We start from the raw sequence: 24,004 nt of genomic DNA, 5'->3' as shown, positions 1-24,004 counted from the left end.
CGTAAAGATTAACTGCATTCGCTTCGTTTTACATACGTTTACCATAACAAGCTCGGTTCTAAAATCGATTTTTTAACTTTATTTTCATTTTAAATTTATTATTATTTTGTATTTATATAAATATTCGTAATTTTTAAAAATAAAAACTAAGTTAAATTCATTTTAAATGACGCTTCTTTGCACTTTTGATTGTTGCTAAAATTTTATCTTTAATATAATTTTCTGTATAGTAATTGAATTGAATTGATTTGATTAAGTTAAGATACCAATTGTTTATTAGGATTATAGATTTTTCGTATTGGAATCCTGTCACCTAGAATGTAATTGTCACAAAGTTTGTTGAAATGTGATTATCAGATTATTCGATAGCTCAACTTATCTACAACTGAGATCATTTCGACAGATTTTTTTACAGGATATACTAGAGAAAAGAATCTAATAGCTATAAAAATGGGGATTTAAGGGCATCCAAAATATAAAGAAATCGATAATAATTTCTTAACTGTCATAGAACAATCTACCTCTAATGAAACATCGATAAAATATTCTGAGAAATGATGAAATCCTAAGGAAAAAATTCAGATAAATTGCTTAACAGAGAATGAATGATTATTTGCAAGAAAGATAGTCATATTTAATAATAATAATAATAATATTATTATTATTATTAATTTTAAATTATTTTATTTAATTTGTTTTTAGCATATTGAGAACATATTTTAAACTATATGTAAAATTGAACTTTATTTAATTTTTAAGGTAGCAATGAAAAATAATTTAGGAGCTTTCAAGCTTTATTTTATTATGGTATAGTTGAGCTTTACTCAACATGAGAAACCAATGAAATCTTGTACAGAAGTTATGTTGCCTGTGACACATAGCAAAGGAAAGTTGCAGTGCCTGAGACAGATGGCGCCCACAGCTATTACTATATTAGCTGAAAAGCTTTATTGAACCATTATTGGCCTTACACGGAAAATTTGAACGCGATTAGGCATCTGTTTCGAACTTTATCGCTAGAACAAATGAGATTACTATCGTGTTTAATAGTTTTGACACTTGAATATCATTCTAAATTTTGAATTAAAATGTTTAAGAATTTTATTATCCAAGACAGAATAATACTGTATATTTTGTTATAGTATAATCTTGTTTTATGCAAGGATTGCATGTCAACAAGTACCCGCATAAAAGGTAAATTCCGCGTAAATTTGTACGCTAACCCGAGTAGTACCCCATTTTCCTAAATTTTACGCAGCCGTGTACAATTTTGTAAACATTTAACTATATACATATATAGTAAAATTCGTAATAAAAATTAGAGCATGCATTAATAATCAGAATTATCCTTATGCATCCAGTGGTTAACCTAATCATTCACAATGTCCAAAAACACTTAACTGTGTATATTAATCCCATGTAAAATAAGATTTTGCTGTATTCTAAATTGTTTCTGTGAGTTTAAATATTTATTCTTCCAAATTTAATTCGGATATTTGTTATTTGATAATGTAATTTAACTAGTAAATGACCTATGAACTATGTAAATAAAATTACAATTTCAAAACTACAANCTTCCAGTCACTGTCCTTTAGCAGATACGGTATAATTATTGAACAATTCTTGCAGACCTAGTGTCTGCCTGTTATTGGATCATCTCTTTGTTTTCCAGACATTGCAGTTAAACACCACCTGGCGCAAGAGAAATAGTGATCTGTCGCTTGTCTAATCACTCTACCGGGAAACACTCATCATATATAACTGCAAAGAAACTTATTTAATGTACTGCAATGATAATTGGTGTACTGATAAGAAATCGATCTTGAGGCGAAAATAAAGAAAATGATGAAATAATCTTATTTTAGAAAACGGACAATGAGTTATAAGCCAATTAATGTAAAAATTCATTGTACGTCATGAAAATTATTTACTTATAAACTCATCTAATGACTTGAGATTTTTGATTAGTTATTCTATTATCAAGCCACTTCTGTGAATGAATGATGAGATTTATAAGCAATTAACTCGAAATTTATTTCTAGAATCGATTGCTATAAATTTTTAAATCCTATAAATTTCAAAGGGAAGCAATTATCGTCTCTTTTAAGTTAATAAATATATAAATATATATATATACTTTTTCCTCCTCCTTTTTAGCGCCGTTATCAGTTAGAATTACTCCTTCACAACAACTGGTAGCTGTAGGTCATTCGGCGATGTTCAACTGTACAGTTGAGGGTCATCCAGTACTAGGTGTTGCCTGGACTAAAAACGTGCGCCCACTAGTCACCAACCAGAGAGTCAAGTTAATGTCCAGTAACATTTTGTCTATCACCACAATAGAAAGAGGCGACAAAGGAATTTACCAATGCTTTGCTCATAATAAGTTCGATTCTGCTCAAGCATCTGCCCAATTATTTTTAGGAGGTAAGATGATGGCTTCTAAATGCAAATCATTATAAAAAAAATCGATAGAAAAAATAAAAAAATAAATAATAAAACTTCTTTTGTAAATTTGATCGAATGATTATGATCGATGATTCGGAAAACTTAGACATCATTTTTCTTTCATAAATTCATAACAAAATATATTTTACAGTCGACATATAAAATAATATTTATTATAAAAACATTATTCTGTTGAAGTTTATGTTTTCAAGTACAGATAAGATATTAATCATTAATAATTTTGTTATATCATTAATAGCAAATTTATTATTTCGCTTAATGAAACATTTACTATTGAAGAATTAATGTATATTAGTCTTCATTAAAGCTTAGTCGATTATTGCGGAAATTCACCTGTTTTACTTTTACATTCATTAGTCATAATCTAATCAATGATTCATGTNTATCCAATATACATTTTTTTAGACAATATTTATTACACGAAAAATATTTATTGTACAGATTTTAGAATCATTAATATTTTAAAATATCACCCACAGGCTACAATTTATTTCACTGAAAAGTATACAAAAATATAAAAGATAATTTAAAATTATTGTTTACTTATTTGTAAATCCATTCTTAGAAAGTAATTACAGTATTTATAAGATAATCGACAGTAATTTAGAATTTAAATTGTCCATTAGGTTGATCGAAAATTCCATAAAGTTCCTTACTTCGATAAAAACGTTTCTCCATAATAATAAAACGTATACCGATCTGTGTAAACTATTTTCAGACAATGTAAAAATTTTCATTTTCAGACAATGTAAAAATTTCAAATATTGTATATTACACGTCATGTCTAGTGTATAATATTTACTAAATAATGAACGAAACCAGTTTGACATTTGAATAATCTTCAAAAGGAAGCATTTTGTAACAAATCTCACTTATTTTAAACTACTATTGGCAAAGTTATATAAATAAATAAATGCAATAGGTTACTTTTATGTTTATGTAAAAAATTTACATCACAGTATGTATTTATGGACAAATTTACTATGTAGTTACGAACATGACATTTGGTCATGTACCTGAGGCAAATTTTTTAGACTGACACTACAAAGTGTACTTTTGAAGTCATCGAATGGAGGCATCTCACAAAATATTTATACCTTTTCATATAAATTTTATTTGTAAGAATATCGTAAACGTAGATTTTAAATTGTATGATCATTCAATTATTATTATTACACCCGTAAAAAATACATATGTAATTCAGCAATTTCTATATTACAACTAAAACTTATAACAGGTAAAATTATTATGTTTAAGGTTTAACAAGATATTTTTATTTAATTTATAAGTTAAATGATGTTCTGAAACTGTCAAGTCATTATCTATCATGTTTTTTTATTATTATTTTTTAAATTAATATAAATAAATAACATATAATTTTTTAAAATTGTATTTTATAGTTTTAAATAAATAGTCGCATTTAGCTTAACAGATTAAAGCACTTATAGAAATTTAATTTATAAATTTAAGTATAATTTTTTGATTAAATAGCGTATAATTTACTGCATTCGTATAGTTCGAACAGCCAGTTAAGAATTGAATTAGTATTTATTTTATTTAACGTTCAGTTTTCATAACTTGTAATATAATTATAAGTTTTATGTTTCATTAAATTTTAATATTTTCCTCACTGATAAATACTTGTATATAAAATAAAATTAAATTGTATTAGAAATAAAAATAATTTGAAGAATTCTGTGCAATTTTAAGCTAGGTTTGGTTGATTTTTCTCCGAATCCATTGAATTTAAATAATTTATGTACCATAGTTTCTTGAAAGTTTAAGACTAGGAAATTCTTCGTATTTTCTTATTGTACTTTCGAATTTATTCAGCTAGACAATTTATAATTCTTTATATTGTTTTCTGACTCAAATTCTCAAGAAATTAAATATTTAATCTAGGTTATTACTAATAAGTTTGTGGCATATTCCTATATAAAAAGTAAGTCTATAATATCTTTTTAATTATCGAAAAAAATTATAATACAGGTTAAGTTACTTAAAATATATAACTATTTTAAACAAATTTGTTAGCAAATTTCACATGTAAAGGTTGTTTCTATGCAATTATTTAGCGTTGTGCAGGAAAATCGTCTTTCTTTTTGTATACTTTGAATTGTTATGCACCTGTTACATGTTTATATGCTAAATATCTAATTTATTGTAGCTATTTAGTAGATATATATGAATATTTAATTCAATTACAACGATTTGAATATTAAATTCACAGTAAATTTACTATAATGGATATGGAGTAATTGATATATGATATCAATATATTTATTGTAAAATTAAATATTGACATAAGAACTTACCATAAATTGTGATGAAATTATGAAACCATAGACCATATTTTAAATATTTCAATTTTTCAGATGAACCTCCAACTTTAGAGGAAACTTTCTCCGAAAGAACCGTCCAACCTGGTTCCTCTGTTTCTCTAAAATGTATGGCCACTGGAAGTCCACTTCCTCAATTGACTTGGACTTTGGATGGTTTTCTTTTACCAGAATTTTTAAGATATCGTGTAGGTGATTATGTTACACGCGATAGTAGAGTAATTAGTTATGTTAATATAACATCAGTCAGACCGGAAGATGGAGGTTTATTTATGTGCGTTGCGAAAAATGATGTTGGATCTTCTGCTCATTCGTCAAGACTTAATGTATTTGGACCTCCTTCGATAAGACCAATGTCTAACATAACTGCACTTGCTGGAACCACTTTGATTATTCACTGCCCTGCCGGAGGTTATCCACTCAGCAGTATTACATGGGAACGAGGTAAGTTTTATAATTATCAACATTTTAAACAATCTGAAAAATATTTCTTCTATAAAATATTCAAAACTATATTAAATAAACTTTCTATGCATTTATTTTTTAGCATTTTCATTTGTATTAGTGTGTATATAACGAATATGAGATTAACTGCCAAAACATTTCTAATTAAAATGATATTTACAAATTTTCTTTTTCAAATTTAAAATAATGATTACAACTAAATCTGTTAAATTTGCCTTTTATTACATTTCTTAAATATATGTATTACTTGTTATTTCTGAATGCTACAGTCTAGGAATAGAAATTTTATTTCTCAATAAATTTTAACATGTACACTAAGCGAATGCATTAGAAAAGAATACAACAAATTTTTCAAAGTAAGCCTTGAATTATAAATGGCGTATGTGCATCTTCATAATGAAATATCAAACGTTACAGACAGAGTTCATTCACCGAACAGGCTTCCACAAACTGAATATCTTCACGTATCCAATATACATTTTTTTAGACAATATTTATTACACGAAAAATATTTATTGTACAGATTTTAGAATCATTAATATTTTAAAATATCACCCACAGGCTACAATTTATTTCACTGAAAAGTATACAAAAATATAAAAGATAATTTAAAATTATTGTTTACTTATTTGTAAATCCATTCTTAGAAAGTAATTACAGTATTTATAAGATAATCGACAGTAATTTAGAATTTAAATTGTCCATTAGGTTGATCGAAAATTCCATAAAGTTCCTTACTTCGATAAAAACGTTTCTCCATAATAATAAAACGTATACCGATCTGTGTAAACTATTTTCAGACAATGTAAAAATTTTCATTTTCAGACAATGTAAAAATTTCAAATATTGTATATTACACGTCATGTCTAGTGTATAATATTTACTAAATAATGAACGAAACCAGTTTGACATTTGAATAATCTTCAAAAGGAAGCATTTTGTAACAAATCTCACTTATTTTAAACTACTATTGGCAAAGTTATATAAATAAATAAATGCAATAGGTTACTTTTATGTTTATGTAAAAAATTTACATCACAGTATGTATTTATGGACAAATTTACTATGTATTTACGAACATGACATTTGGTCATGTACCTGAGGCAAATTTTTTAGACTGACACTACAAAGTGTACTTTTGAAGTCATCGAATGGAGGCATCTCACAAAATATTTATACCTTTTCATATAAATTTTATTTGTAAGAATATCGTAAACGTAGATTTTAAATTGTATGATCATTCAATTATTATTATTACACCCGTAAAAAATACATATGTAATTCAGCAATTTCTATATTACAACTAAAACTTATAACAGGTAAAATTATTATGTTTAAGGTTTAACAAGATATTTTTATTTAATTTATAAGTTAAATGATGTTCTGAAACTGTCAAGTCATTATCTATCATGTTTTTTTATTATTATTTTTTAAATTAATATAAATAAATAACATATAATTTTTTAAAATTGTATTTTATAGTTTTAAATAAATAGTCGCATTTAGCTTAACAGATTAAAGCACTTATAGAAATTTAATTTATAAATTTAAGTATAATTTTTTGATTAAATAGCGTATAATTTACTGCATTCGTATAGTTCGAACAGCCAGTTAAGAATTGAATTAGTATTTATTTTATTTAACGTTCAGTTTTCATAACTTGTAATATAATTATAAGTTTTATGTTTCATTAAATTTTAATATTTTCCTCACTGATAAATACTTGTATATAAAATAAAATTAAATTGTATTAGAAATAAAAATAATTTGAAGAATTCTGTGCAATTTTAAGCTAGGTTTGGTTGATTTTTCTCCGAATCCATTGAATTTAAATAATTTATGTACCATAGTTTCTTGAAAGTTTAAGACTAGGAAATTCTTCGTATTTTCTTATTGTACTTTCGAATTTATTCAGCTAGACAATTTATAATTCTTTATATTGTTTTCTGACTCAAATTCTCAAGAAATTAAATATTTAATCTAGGTTATTACTAATAAGTTTGTGGCATATTCCTATATAAAAAGTATTTTTATTTTTTATACGGTGAATTTTTTAATTTAATAAAATTATTAAATGATCACAATATATTGTTTAAATAATAATATTAGCGTATGAATTAATTAAGCGTTATATTAATTATCTCTGCAGAAAATGATACAAACAAAAAACTGTGAATAAAAAATGAAATTAATTTTATTATTTTTTATGTCGAATGCTTTTAATAACATATATCAAAAGGTTGATAAGTAATTTATGTTGTATTTTGTAGAATATAGTAGGTTAAAGATGGGTATAGAAAATTTTGTCGTCAGACGATTTATCTTGATAAATACCTCGGTGAACCACCGTATATATATCCATCTAATCTCATCTCAGCTGTCAAATAACATTATTAAGTCACTTTATATACTTTAAAATAATGAAAAATGGTGTAATTTACTTAATGCTAACATGAGCTTAGATGATGCATGATGTTTTCGAACATTTGTTTTACATAACAGCGAATTAGGAAATTATAAATTGTAAATTTGAGATATTAATTATTGAAGACAAAAGCAAAAATTAAATGGTGTATTTTATTTTAATTACTTTTATTTCAGACAGAATACAATATACTTTCATTAATGTTTTTAGATAACCGACAACTTCCCCAGTCGCACAGACAGAACGTGTATCCTAATGGAACATTAATTATCCAAGAAGTCAACAAAAAAGGCGATGAAGGAAAATACACGTGTATAGCCTATAATAAACTTGGAGTAAAAGCGCAGAGAGATCTATTTGTCGAAGTTATGGGTAAGATTAACGTATTATATGACTTATTTATCAGTCTACACAAGGTGTATACATCATTAATAGTCATTAAAACAATTTTATTGGATGCGATGCATCTTCTAGTGGCTTGTTAAACTTGCTAAGAAATTTCTCAAATCTATCGAGTTTACAATATAATGGAAATGTACCTTACAAAGATTTTTGGTTTTCTTTCAGTCGGACCAAAAATCGAGCCATTCAGCTTCCCTCGCAATTTAGAAGAAGGTATGCGAAGCATAGTGATATGTGCAGTTCTGTATGGTGACCCCCCGATTGCTATTAACTGGTTGAAAGACGGCGAAGAATTGGGTGCTGAATTGAATGCCCGGATAGAAATGATTAATGACTTTACGTCTTCAGTGACGTTTAATTCCATAGGTCCACACCACAACGGTAACTACACATGTGTAGCCAGAAATGCTGCAGCAGTCGTCAATCATACAGCTTTGATGGTTGTCAGTGGTACGTAGTCTTTTATAAATAAAGGTGAGATTTCTAGCAAAGCTGTTTTAATCGATGTGGAAGAGAAGTGTAGAGTAATAAATTTTGATGCTGTCTAGATTATCCTATTAAGGATTTTATTTATGAGATTGATATCTAATTCCAAGTTAAATATTGATGTTACTAATTACACAACTTTTTGAGTTATCAGAAAATTAACTTTTATATCTAAACGTTCTGGGTGTAGGGTATCCGAGATTTAAATTACATGAAACAGTTAAACAAATTAAACAAAAATTAAAATGTCCGATGTGTTTTTGATAATTTAATTGTTACTATTGAACGGCTGCATTCGTTTTGAGAGATGAACGTAAGATTTAATCTTTATACAGTAACTAAGGAAATATCTGTAGGGTTAGGAAATATAATCAAGAAAAAATCTGATGAAAACATTAAATAATATATGAAAAATCTAATGTAAATTATAAATATGTTTATAAAAAAATCATATAAATTATTCGAAGGATGCATGTTACATTAAAGTAGAGAAATTACCATATGTACCGATTAGGCTTTTATATTTAAGTGAATAAATTTCTTATTTAAAAATGATAGATTTATATAAATTCGTTGGACACCGTAATGGAAGTTCAGCATAAATATTTCCCTAGAAAATTTATTTGAGTTTATATTGCTCATTCTGTAAATATAGAAAAAATAAATTTATTCAGATTGCATTATGGGTAGAATATCTGTTGGATGATCATAAATATTTTTTACAGGATACACGATAGAAATGCATTAAGATGAATATGAAAGAATAAAGATTGATAGGAAGATAAATATTTGTACGTTCTGTTATAAATAATAGAAGAATGTTTCATATATCTAGTAAAGTGTATATGTGCTTTAATCGTTAATACGATTTGTTTCATTTTTCAGTTAAAGAAAAGTAAATTTGAATTTTTCCTCTGCATTTTCTAACATATATCTTTATAAATAAATTTATTAAATTTTATAAAAATAATAGCAACAGTTTTATAAACGACAGCGTACTCTTATTATGTCGATATATTTTATTCTATATTACATGTTGTGACATAATGATTAAGTAGACAGAAATGAGTACTCTATAGTACTTGTTGCCAAAATACTTTTTATGTCATATAAAAGGAAATACATCAAATAATCTTGGAATTTGTCCAGGATATAATTTTAAAATACTTCAACTTTATAATACCATATTGAAAAAGTTATTAATCAAAATATAATACAGACTGTATACATAAATAAAAGCAGAAATATATATATGTTTCTGTTCGTTATATATATATATAACGAACAGAAACATATATATATTTCTGCTTTTATTTATGTATACTGTCTGTATATATATATATATATATGATTTATAAAAATTTTAAAGTAGTCTTTATAACATTTTAATTGTAATATCAAGTTCATATTTTTAAGTACTACTTTAGTTTATAACAAACATGTTTAGTGATATTAAACTTTAAATGCGCGTTTAAAATACTTTAAATATTTAATTTTTGTAAACACTTTAAAATTATTATTTCGCATTTTAATATTAAATGAGAGGAAAAGTTTATTTGTTATGAAAGTTTAATATTTGTTTCTGTAAAATGAGCAAATTTTTCTTAACAACCATTAGTAATTTTTGTAACTTTAGTAGAAATTATATTTCTTCTAGCAAATAAAGACTTTCCTGTCTCTAATGTTATTAGTACAGAAAAAATATCCTCTTTCACAGACTGAATATAAATGCTGAACTTTGTTATACCATTAAAAGATTACTATGATAGACTGAAAATTGTTTAGTTCTTAAAGATTTTAAAATAAGATAAAAATTTGTAATTAAAATTTTAAAATAGTAGTTAATAATTATTTTTATATCTACACTGTAATTAAGTTAGAAACTATTCATTAATATGCATGGTGGTTCAAAATTTAGTTAACTGAGATATCTACGAATATATTTTAGTTAATTTATTTTTAGGCCATAATGTATTATTATGGAAAGAATTATCGTTTAATATTGTAGGAAATACCATTAAATTTATTATTGTAACAATATTTTTCATAAATTTTTAAAAATTTAATTTTTAAAACTATTATATATATTTTTCTATTTCTTAATGCTGATGAAGGTGAAAGTATTGATATTTCGTATTAATTGCAGACTGACTCGCTGTATTTATTTTTATATCGCATATTGAAAATTCACATTTAAAGAGAAAAACTGGAAAAAAGTAATCAGTGACATAAATTATTGATATTGAAAACTTATGACTCGGTGTTAAGAAATATTTGAAATATACTTTCCAACTTTTAGATTCGAATAAATTAAATTTTTTTTAAAATTATTTTTTATACTTTCCTAAACAAGACATTTTAATATTTAAAAATTCCTGAATATTTTTTATATAGAATCAAATCATAATTTTAGATGTATTCTATTTTAGTTTTCTTATGTTAATTTTAATAAGTTAATCTTTTTTATTTGCTTTATACATATACATTTTTATTTTATTAAATTTAAGTCTTGGAATCTTACAGATATTTGTTATTTTGTTTGTGACTTTGCTATTTTATTCGAATTTTATAGACATTTTATAAAAGAATCAGTGATTTCTATTGTAACATGTTTCCATTTGTAAGAAAACACTTTGTTCGACAAATTTATTTTACTTAGTTTCCTGAAAGCACGTCTTGAAAACTCCAATGGAAGCTTTCTCTACAAAAGATGCACTAGATATAGAGCATGGTTTATAGGTAGCTGATAGGATTTCACCTTCTAAACTTCAATATATATATATTTATAGATATGCTTCTATCCCTTTTTTGTGGCTGATATAATATAAATCAAAATTAAAATACAATTTCACCAAAATTTCATATTGAAAAATATTATATTTTATTGCATTCTATCTAAACTTTGTCATTTTTTCTATATAATATTCATGTAAGTAACGAAATTTAATATTCTAAAAACTTTTTTATGAGTTGCAATAAATCATATGATAATATCTTTATACGAAGCAATATTTTCAAAATGTTAAATCTGGTATGTGCTGTTGGTAAAATTTACTAAAATGCTTTTAAATATTCAGTGATAGCGCTATGCAATATGCCAGAAAATGAAGTTTCAGTCAACGTGGAAGAGTACAATTAATCAAAATTTATGTTATTTATTAATGTTTATATTCCAAAATCTCTAAAGANTATTAATAATGTAGAAGTGTGTGAAGCTCTGGAAATGTCCCAGAACCACACTAAATTCATTAATATTTTAAAATATAATTTTTCTTTTTATAAAAGGAAAAATTAATAATAATAATAAAAATAATAATGTTTTTTCAATTTGTTTAATTCTTTTCCTTTATAATAAGTTCATTTGGAAGTAATTTAATATTAAGTCAGTTCCATTTCCTTTATTGAAGTTGATTTTCGTATAAAAATAGATGGAATCTGCATCTTGTTTCAGTTTTGTACGAATTATTTTTTTATGATCGAAAGTTATGGATGATGCGCACTTTCTAATGTTTTCTTTCCTCTATTTTTTTTTTCAATTTCCAAAACAATATTTTCTTATACAACAAACCTCAAAAAAGTAAAAGTAATCAATGAATATTATAAATAAGTAGATTTAGTAAATATTTATCTATTAATAAGTGACAAAAGAATGAGTAATTTGCCTGAAAGAATATAGTGTTTTTATGACTATCTCATTAATTTTCGTACAAACTAAATAAATTTTTTGAATTTATTATCATTATAAAAAAAACGTTAAAAATGCAAATTTGGAAGGAGAACTTTCCAATTTTTGAATAATATCAAATAGGTTGGAGTATGTAACCTTAAATCTTGAAGTTAACAGTAAAGTATCTTCGTGTTTTTGCTGAATACATGTATAAAAATTTATCATATATCGGGAAACGGTAGACGTTGTGCTGCAGTAAGTTTATCTTCTTCCATTTTTATCTTTATTTCGTATCTTCAGCAATAAAAATCCATTCAAGTTTTTATTTTTATAATTAAAAAAACGTATACATTTATAGATAAATTGCTACATTTCAAAAGTTAATTACTGGCTGCGATCTTATCATTTTTTTCTCTCCTGAATTTGTAACATTCTTGCTAAAAATAATAAAATACAACACTAGCAAGTAAATTAGTAATTGAATGTAACTTTCCTTTTTATTTTTTCGTATCTGCAATGATAGATTTCTCTTAAAAATGGGTCAAGTATATAATTTCTGTCCTTGAAGCAAGAGTAAATAAAGATCGTAAATGTAAAAATGTAACTGTGAAGAATGTTTCATATATCTAGTAAAGTGTATATGTGCTTTAATCGTTAATACGATTTGTTTCATTTTTCAGTTAAAGAAAAGTAAATTTGAATTTTTCCTCTGCATTTTCTAACATATATCTTTATAAATAAATTTATTAAATTTTATAAAAATAATAGCAACAGTTTTATAAACGACAGCGTACTCTTATTATGTCGATATATTTTATTCTATATTACATGTTGTGACATAATGATTAAGTAGACAGAAATGAGTACTCTATAGTACTTGTTGCCAAAATACTTTTTATGTCATATAAAAGGAAATACATCAAATAATCTTGGAATTTGTCCAGGATATAATTTTAAAATACTTCAACTTTATAATACCATATTGAAAAAGTTATTAATCAAAATATAATACAGACTGTATACATAAATAAAAGCAGAAATATATATATGTTTCTGTTCGTTATATATATATATAACGAACAGAAACATATATATATTTCTGCTTTTATTTATGTATACTGTCTGTATATATATATATATATATGATTTATAAAAATTTTAAAGTAGTCTTTATAACATTTTAATTGTAATATCAAGTTCATATTTTTAAGTACTACTTTAGTTTATAACAAACATGTTTAGTGATATTAAACTTTAAATGCGCGTTTAAAATACTTTAAATATTTAATTTTTGTAAACACTTTAAAATTATTATTTCGCATTTTAATATTAAATGAGAGGAAAAGTTTATTTGTTATGAAAGTTTAATATTTGTTTCTGTAAAATGAGCAAATTTTTCTTAACAACCATTAGTAATTTTTGTAACTTTAGTAGAAATTATATTTCTTCTAGCAAATAAAGACTTTCCTGTCTCTAATGTTATTAGTACAGAAAAAATATCCTCTTTCACAGACTGAATATAAATGCTGAACTTTGTTATACCATTAAAAGATTACTATGATAGACTGAAAATTGTTTAGTTCTTAAAGATTTTAAAATNTTATTAAAAGTTATAAAAACCGCAAAACATCCCTCCATGAAGTTAATTTATCATCCAATATATGGTAATGTTTAAATTTTATATAAATTTTTAAAGATGATTTGAGAGATTTATTACTCTCATATTTCAATAGGAAGAAATATCAATTGAATTTTTAATAAGTTCAAATTATGCTATTATAGTTCAAGAAATGATTGATTGGCAGTAAAAAGATATATTAGAAATAATGTTTATTCAACCGCCATAGCGTAATTATTCAAAAGTTACTTAGTCAAGCAGAACTCAAAAATTCTCTGCATTAAGATTTTTTAATAAAAAAAATCGTTTACTAAGCTTAAAATTTGATTTAAATGCTAAAAAGATATTCAATATTGATCAATATAATTTACTTAGAAAATTTCATTTTGCATAAAAGTAATGTTCGGAGTTTAAAAACTGCAAAGGAGTGTTGCAGGATAATTTAATCAGGTTGTTTCTCGCATAATTTGAACACTAAAAATTTCTACCGAACAACATTTTTTATTATTTGAGAGCTAAAATCTTAGAATATAACGACAAACATAGCATAATGTTAGTTACGATTTTATTATTTTTAACTTTTAGACTTTACTAATCAAATTAATTTTCCATTTAGAAGTTATTCTTCTTTATCTATATTTTTCGAAAGCAGAAATTTTTTCCTTAATAAACCGCATAGTAACGGAGTTATAGATTTAAAAATACATTAACTTTGCTTAATACTTCACTGCACAGACCTTGGAACGTTTACATGAGTTGTTTTTCTGGCCAAATTTTTTAAACACAAGCATGTAGATTAATTCGGGCCTTATATTATCAAAAGGCCTTGCACAAACTAAGAATCAGTTCATTGTTTACGTTATAAATTACTGAAATTTTCTTATATTTAGAAGTGTTTGTTAGAGAACTACAATAGGCTCACTTTTGTATTGTCAGGCAAACTCTGACTATTGATTACAGATTAATAAGCCCTATTTTTATTGTTTACAATTGTTTGCTTTTATATTTTAAAATCAATTTATAGTGGATATTGTCAAACAAAACATGATAAACAATACAATATTTTTCAATGACAATATTTCGCGATATTGATATAAGTAAACAGGAATTAACAGCAAATTGTTTATGATGATTGCTCTATAAAGCCGCACAGTCATAAAAATATTTCAAGAATAATAAGGTTTTTCAATTTTAAATTCTTAATTAGGCTGTAATTTGAAAAACTTGTAAACCTATAAAATTCTTACTGTTGTCCATCTGCCTGTCTGTCCTTCCTTAATCTCGAGAACGATGTTAGATGAAAACCGAGACCAGATGCAAAAAGCTTTGGGGCAGGAGATCCCGATTAACTATATACAAACTACCAGTTTAGACCGAAAGTCACGTGATTTTAATTAACAATTTCCCCCTGAACGAATTTACATAGATGACCGGCATGACTCCTTTGTTAACAGGATAAGCATGATGTACAGGGGCAAAATCAGGTGAAGAACATATTTTAAATTAAATTAAAATATGATTTAAAATTTTTGCTAGTTTTATATAATTTTTAATAAGGTATTTTTAGTACCTGTTTAAGGTACTAAACAATAATTAAAAATAATTTTATAATCGAACTCAACACTCGGTTATTCCGTTTAACCATTTAGTCATTGTATATTGAATATAGTACTTTGAAAAGATAATGTTTTCAAAAAATTCTGCGATTCTAAAATTACTCTAAAAACATATAATTAAATTATCCCGTAGAATTTTGTATATTTACATTTGAATACACTTTACAACTTGTTTAAAAAATGCCATTTTTTGTCTGTAGATAGCTAATTATAATTAAATAATTAAATTAGAATTCTAGTTACAATTAAATAGTTAAAATAACTCGTTAATTAATTAAATAATTGCAATAACGAAGTTGGACTTTTAAGAATTAATTGCTGAATTTTCTTAATTTAACTCTTTTTCGGCTATAAATATATTGATATCTTTACTTTAATATAATATTAATAATACAATATATAAAAACATACATTGCTTGTTTGATAAAACTTTTAATAAAATTATTATTTTAATAAGTATTTAAATAAGTTTCAAGTTAGTGAAAAAAATTAAAATAAGATATTTAAGCAATAATAATTAATTTCGAAAAAATAATTAAGTATAATATTTTTAAAAATTTGTATAAAAAAAGTTTATTTTTATTTCTTTAAAAATTTCTCAAATTCATTCACAAGTCTGAAAGATTAAATAACAATTTTTATATTTCGAACTTATAAATAAAAATTTCTATATTGAATTTCTTTAAATCTTTTTAAAAGCATTTTTTTTTTTTCACTTCCAAGTTTGATTTAAAATAAATTTCTACGTAATTGCCAAGAAGTTTTTAGAATAATATTTTCTGAAATTCCCATATTGATAGTTGATTTAGTTATTTTTAGAATATACGGAGATATGCTAAAAATATATATGTAATCTCTGCATATATGCCAGGTATTTCGACTACTATTAAGTTAAAAATTAATTAAAATTTCATTGGTATCTATTACAAATAATGTAATTTTATTATTAAAATGTTTTTCTAATTATATTGAAATTTTTTAAGTAAATTTTTAAATATAAAAGAAAAATTAGTAATAAAATAATCTGTTAGATTTAATGTAAAAACCATTTTAATGGAAAAAATGCGAAAAGTATAACATGAAAAATATATTACGCGTATTATTTCGAATAAATTATATGCGTAATATATTTTCGTATGCATATAAATTTATATAAATTAATATTATGCATAGAATTTAAGTATAAAAACAATAATTTCAATGCAATATTTATGTACATTTTATTTTATGAGAATCATGGACTCTTAAATACTGTATTATCAAATAGAAATTCAAGCAATCTCCTACTTTCATACAACTTGCTCCTTCATGGAGAATATGTTGTACCGCATTTCATAAGTCATATTGTCGTTTTTGTACATTTTAAGCAAACAAAATGTTTAGGTTACATACTACCAGTTAAGGTTTTAATAACAGCAAAATCAGTTGTAAAAATTCATTTTTTAAGGTCTATTTTTTGTTTTAGTTGTAGTTCAATGTTTCCAATAATGTCTTATTTATTGTATTACATTCAACATGAAAAATAAAGCCTTCCTATGTTAAGAAATTTTATAATTTTATGTGAACAAAACTGTATAATTGATAAACTTTCATATACATTTTTACACATTTTATATAATGCAATTTAATTGTACAATTTAACTTCACCCTCATTAAAATAGTAACGAAGTGTCTCTTGCAGCAAATTTAAATATTATAATTACGCAAAAAAATAATAAATTAGAAAATTAATTTTTAAAACTAAGTATTAAGCATTAAAAATTTACGTTTTTAAGCAAATTATTAACACATAAACTGACTTTTTAAAATTAATTTAAAGTATAAATCTATTATGTTTAATTGTCTTGTTGTCTTAATCATCTTCAGGTTTCGACACGTAATATAAACCACTTTATTAAAAAAAAGTAATTAATTTTTATTTTATTTATTATATTCTATATCTATTTTTTTTCCCAAAATCTCATATAATATCTTATAAATATCAAATAATAATTGAAATGAGATTGAAAAATAACATAAATTAAATAAAGAAAAAAATTTAAATGAATATTAAATTTATTTTTGATATCTTATTTATTACTTTTTATTTTCTACACGATGCTTATTTTGTATAAAATACATTTTCAATTAGTAAACATCTTTAATTTTTTTTATGTTATATTATTATACTTTATATATTTTGCAAGAAGGATTGTACTTAAATATCACCAATTTTAATAAATAAATAAGATTTTTCAAAGTTTATAAATATTAATGTTTTGTTAATAAGAAATAGAAGATTATTTTTAAAGTTAAAGGATAATCCAAACACATTTAGTTTACTGTAAAGATAAGGGGAAAAAAGGATTACTTTCTTTCCTAAACTCTAGATTCTGTTTTTCTGTGATTTAGTTTAATGGTTAAAAAATAATCAGAACCTTCCTCTATTAATTCTTTCATTGTATTAATGTATCAATCTAAAAACTTTTAAAAGTGCATTAAATTTGCATTAAGAAAAAAAAAACAGATTATATTTAAGATAAATATCGATTTTTATAAATTTTTAATAACGTCATGAGTATAGATTTGTGATGTAATCTTCTAACAAAATATATATTTACTACGCTTAATAATCGTGATAAATTAATCAAATACATTGCCCATTTACCTGACATTACGGTGAAAATTCATTATTTTTCCTCTTCTGATAACTTTTTTTTATAATTTTTGAAATATAGGTTTGTTTTTTTAAAGGTAATGTTGAAAATATTAAATATTGACCCATGAACTGAGTTGTTATGATAATTCATTTTATTCATCTTTGTCATAGATCATTTATTCAAATTAATAATAAAGCAGAAAAATGGTTATCTCTTTCTTCTTATTATAAAACGCAAATTGATAGCTGGTTTAACTTATAAACAGACAAATCTATTTTGCAATTTTACTAAGTGCTACTAGACTTAGAGATGAACTTTAATAAATTTTTGCGAGGAATTATTAATAACATAATTTAATAAAATGTTATAAACAAAATCCAAAACTGTAAATGAAGTGAATGACTATAAAATTAGATTTTCTTTTCGAACAGGTGTTGTTTTCCTATACCTTTATGTTGCTTTGTAGTAGCTGTAAAACGGTACGTAATAGCTTAAAACTTGTACTAAATATTTTTACTTTAATCCAAATAGTAAAGAAAGACGAGAAAACATTTGTTCTTTACATTTATAAATCCATTAAATATAAAACACCCGTCTGTTTTCCTTTCTTTTATTCACTTTATACAAATTGACAATAAAATTAAAGTTTTCGTACATAAGAATATTTAGCTATAAGTTATAACAATATAATTCGTATTCTGTACATGGCTACATTTAATCCCATTACATTAATTACGTACACTTGAGACATATAGGTAATAATCAAACTCCCACCATAACGCACGATTCATATTACAAATATTACCTTTAACGTTAGCCAGTCACTCTTGTTATATCTAATTATCATTGAGAACTTTATAAAAGAAATAAGATATTTTAATTATAATAATTACGATTTGCTCATTATATATTAATTCAATAGCAAAGCAGCATAAATAGTTATGTTAGGAGGCAAGGAATAATTTGTTACTTAATGAATTCCGAAAATGAAAATTATTTTTCATGCACAGTAATAAATTATAGATGATAATTAGTCAGTTGGTTGAATTTATTACCAGTAAATTAATATTTTAATTTTTCGACCATTCATTATATTGTATTAATAAGAAAACCTGACGTAAAATATTAATGAAACTGCATATTTATACAGTTCCTCCTTTCTGGAAGAGTGAACCTTCGGATAAAGAAGCGATAATGGGGGAAAGTATAATGATTGATTGTCAAGCTAACGGATTTCCTTCGCCTCAAGTTCGATGGAAAAAGTTTCAGGGTAAATATAATGAATTTAACCTTGTATGAGATATAACAAACCAAAGTAGAAATGTAAATATACTGCCATTATGAATGTATGTATATATGTATATATATATATATATATATATATATATATGTTATATAATATAATACGCGATAATCCAAACTGATGATTACATTATTCAACATTAAACATATTTACATATTTATATCTTAAATATAAAGCTTGTATTAATATTCAAAGATGTATTAATAATACTTAAGAAAGGAAAATGTGGCATTAATTTATAGCAAATAGAATTATAACGTTAAGCTAATGGATTAGTGGATTTCCATATGCAGGGGAAACGGCTGGTGATTTCCGCACGGTGATCAGCAATCCTCATATCCAGACGTTAGAGAATGGATCACTGGTAATTACAGAAGTGGAACTTGCTGACGATGGTCAATATATGTGTCAAGCCACGAATGGTGTAGGCCCAAGTCTCAGTTCTGTTGTACGTCTTATTGTTCACGGTTTGTATATATCTTGATTAGTTTCTTTCATTTTCTACGAATTATTTTAGCTTCATCACGACGTAATAAAGGCATTCTGTTATATGGCTTTACAGAGAAAAACCTTCAATATATCATAGTAAATATTTTCTAGAATATAAATATAATTCCTTTAGGTCACTAAAAACAAAATTCGCTTCGGGATACAATGATTTATATATTTTATTCCCGTTATTTAATATATAAAAGAAAAATTTCAAAATATATAAAATAGTTTTTTTTATTACTAATCTATATTTACTTGAGGTATTCATCATATAATATGTTGAACAATTTTAGTTTATGGTACTATTAAAAAAAATGTTTACTTAAAATTATAAAAAGGCTGAAAGAATTTATATATTTTTATAATAATACTTAAGTTACTAAATTGAAGGATGAAGAGAAATAGCAATATATTTTTTCTTTAGTTCCTGCTCACTTCAGAAATAAATTCAAATCTACTACAATTCGAAAAGATGAGACTGTTCAATTGAAATGCGAAGCGTATGGAGAAAGACCTTTAACAATTTCTTGGATGAAAGATAGACAAAACTTTAATCCTAGGTCTGATCCAAGGTATGAGAATCTGCTTCATTCTTTTAAATTCGTTTTCTCACTAAAACTGTCGTATTTGTTTTTAATTTTTAAATAAACTTTTTATAAATAAATATTCTAAATAAAAACTATCTTCTTTTAACTCCTAAATTTTAACAACTATTAACATTCACAGATAAATTTCACATTGCTCTTCTAATAAAAATAAATGTAAAAGTTATAATAAAACTTTTAAAAATTGCAAATATATATATATTTAATAATTAATAGAAAAATTTAAGGAAAAGATAGCACAAAAATCGATATAAGAAAATCGCGAGATATTCTGTGGTTCCGGTTAAACATGGATAAAAATTCTAAAAATATGAATAGAATCATATATTTTTTACTTTTATTTTATTCTTTATAAAGTTCTGCTAGTGCACATCCTAAAATATCATCGTTAAATCTTTAGTTAAATGGATGACAGAATCTTTTACTTTGGATTATTCAAATGTAACATGAAAAATGAATAAAATGAAAATGTAGTATTTTTACATACGTCATTAGAATACATCCTTATTATTCAGGCGATAAGTTTTGTTCTTATAACAACATAACGTCATACATAATAAAGAAAACAATGTTTAAGAAGCATAAATTATTTTCCATAAATTATTTTTATTTTTAAAAATATCCAGTAAAATGTAAATAATATTAATATACAAAAAATATATTTAAAATTAAAGTAAAATTATAATAAGTTATAAATTAGTATATAAAATTTTATTATAATTAATTTATTAATTTTTATGTTACGATTTATTGTTGTACAGTACATATAACTATAATCGCTATTATGATATATAATTATACTGATGACTATAATATAAAACTAATTACAATTAGTAACTATTAATTTATATTAAAATTTTAAAATATAATAATAAAATTATTATAAGGAGCAGAAATATACAAAAATTCTTTTTAAAATACGAGGAAAATTATAATTGATAAGTTTATTCTTCATGTATAACAATAATCTTAAATATACTATAATTAATATAACTATTATAGATACAGCGACAAAGAAACAATTCTAGAAAAAGGCATGACTTCGGAACTGACTATTATATCCGCTAATCGAAGAGATTCAGCACTCTTTACTTGCACAGCCGCAAATGAATATGGAAAAGATGAAACTAATTTTCAAGTTTTAGTTCAAGGTAAAAACAACTAATGTCACTACATAGCTAACACACACACACACAAAGATGCTCGAGCATTAATTACTTCGCAAAACTTTGTCGAAAACTTTCTTAAATTAAATTATAATTCTAAACTATCATTACGGCATTCACAATATGAATTTTTAAAATTGTTGTTTCGTAAAATTTAACACGGATATGTAAAATTTAATGCAAACATATAATGTATTGGAGTTGAAATGTTCTTATTTCTTCGATATTTTTAATCTAGAAAAGCCAGACAGTCCAAGAAACGTGGAAGTAAAGGATGTTACTAGTCGAACGGTTACAGTTTCATGGGTTCATGCCTATACTGGCAATCTTCCTTTAATCAATTATATCGTACAAGTTAAGCGACAGGATGGTAAGTTTTTTTTCTATAAAATTAAATGAAAGGAAGAGAATAATTTATAACAAATTTCGTCACTATAATTACGGATGATAAAATTATAATTCTTATTAATACAAGTAGCTATTCCTTAATTAATAATAAACTTATGAAAGAATATAAAGTACAGCTTTATAAAGGCAAAATTAATCACAAAATATACTTTAAAGTTTATAAAATTATGAAAAGAGATACCTTAGAAAGGAGAGATGATGAAGACGAAGAGCAACAACGTGTAATCTATTGATAATGGTTTCCTATATGTATACACTTCATGAACGTTAATTTTGTTACCAATGCATCCGTAATTATACGTGAATGGATAATTATCCATTTAAATTATTCAAAAGATAAGTTTATACGATGATAACAAAAATAAATTGTTACTGATTTTAGATTGAAATTTCTACGGTACAAAAGGAAATCATTTGTATAATTAAATTGTATAGTTTAATTAACAGTAATAATTAATAATAATTAGTGATAAAAATTCCTTAAATTTTTATTTAGTATATTGTATTATTCACTTTATTAAAATTTTTATATAAAACTAAGAAGAATTTATTTTTTTAGATTTATTTGTAGGAAGTTTAATAAATTATAATGATCTGTTTTATTTATTTTTTGTTCTTTCTAGAAAGGAATAATACTATAGTAATTTTGTTGTAGAGGTATGTTTGGTCTCCAATGTTTAAATAATTTCATTTTTTCTTTTACTCCTGCATATTTTTATATAATTTTTAAGCATGAATTTCTATATTTTTATCTATTTCACTTCCAATATAATTTACTACATAAATTTCTTTTTTTTTTATTTTGCTTATATGAGCCTTTATATTTTTTATTTTATGAATATATCTTGTAGCTTGAAAGCTGAATTTTTTCACAAAAAAAGAAACAAAATTTTATTATAGACCTATTTATAGAAATAACTTGCTGATCGATCAATATCAATTTGCATTCAGTTATCGCTAAAACATCAGTGTCGCCATCTAGTGCCAAATATCAAAAGCAATTTTGATACTGATTTTTATACTTATTCATTTTATTATTAATAACAGATTTTAATTTATATATAAAAATATATTTTTTTAAAAATTAATATATATTTTAACATATGTTATGTAGAACAATGGACAGATAAAACCAAGTCTATGAGTGTTGTTAATTCTGAAACAGCAGCTGTTGTCAGAAATCTAAATCCCGTTACAACGTATAATTTTCGAGTTATCGCCGAAAACAGTTTGGGAAAAAGTAACCCTAGTGATACCGTATCTGCTACAACTAGTGAAGAAGGTAACTTTTTTAAAATATATAGATTTATATTATATTGTTTCTCTTCAAACTCTTATCAGGTTAGTTTTATGATAACACTGTTCTTTGTAACAATATAAGAATGATATTTTATCTAACAGCAAGTACATTCTCATCCATTAGCAGGCCGTTAAAGCACACTTTCATTATCATTAAGGTAGTTGTTAAACATAATCCGATAATGCATATTCTCTAAGTAACTCGCTCAGATTTCTAGTTTGTTCATAATATTACATTATTAATGAATCTACTTAAGAGGATTGAGATAATTGTAGTTTATCAAACAAGATTTTAATCTAGTTTAACCTAAAATCCAATTAATTTGACCCTACGAAGGAGCACAATTAAGTGATGATGTTGACTTAAAACATTCGTTAAATGAAGATGATAATTTTTTTGTTAATAAAATTATATTATTAATATATTTTTTTATACATAAAATGTTAAGAATTCGTACAGTAGATTTTAATTGAATTACTTCTTTATCTAATACAAAAGTTTTAAATTTAAAATAAAATTTTTAAAGTTTATCCTTTTAAATTTTTAAGTTCTTTGTTTCTGTATGCTTATTAATTTAACTAAGAATTAAAATGATTTAATTTAA

General features: G+C 24.1%; 1 protein-coding gene across 1 annotated transcript in view; it reads left to right on the top strand.

Annotated features, from left to right (window-relative positions):
- Positions 1-24,004, top strand: part of LOC111616669 (Down syndrome cell adhesion molecule-like protein Dscam2) — a 121,147-nt gene that overhangs the window by 24,613 nt on the left and 72,530 nt on the right. Inside the window, exons 6-15 of the mRNA XM_023358056.1 lie at positions 2,158-2,427; positions 4,845-5,252; positions 7,909-8,070; positions 8,266-8,550; positions 19,277-19,396; positions 19,723-19,896; positions 20,346-20,493; positions 21,529-21,677; positions 21,931-22,062; positions 23,215-23,382. Coding sequence (XP_023213824.1) covers positions 2,158-2,427; positions 4,845-5,252; positions 7,909-8,070; positions 8,266-8,550; positions 19,277-19,396; positions 19,723-19,896; positions 20,346-20,493; positions 21,529-21,677; positions 21,931-22,062; positions 23,215-23,382 — 2,016 coding nt within the window. The remainder of the gene's footprint in view (positions 1-2,157; positions 2,428-4,844; positions 5,253-7,908; positions 8,071-8,265; positions 8,551-19,276; positions 19,397-19,722; positions 19,897-20,345; positions 20,494-21,528; positions 21,678-21,930; positions 22,063-23,214; positions 23,383-24,004) is intronic.

Source organism: Centruroides sculpturatus, unplaced genomic scaffold (genome assembly GCF_000671375.1).
Source record: "Centruroides sculpturatus isolate CEXI.00-Female unplaced genomic scaffold, Cexi_2.0 scaffold24, whole genome shotgun sequence".
NCBI lineage: Eukaryota > Metazoa > Arthropoda > Arachnida > Scorpiones > Buthidae > Centruroides > Centruroides sculpturatus.
This window is presented reverse-complemented; position numbering and strand designations above follow the sequence as displayed.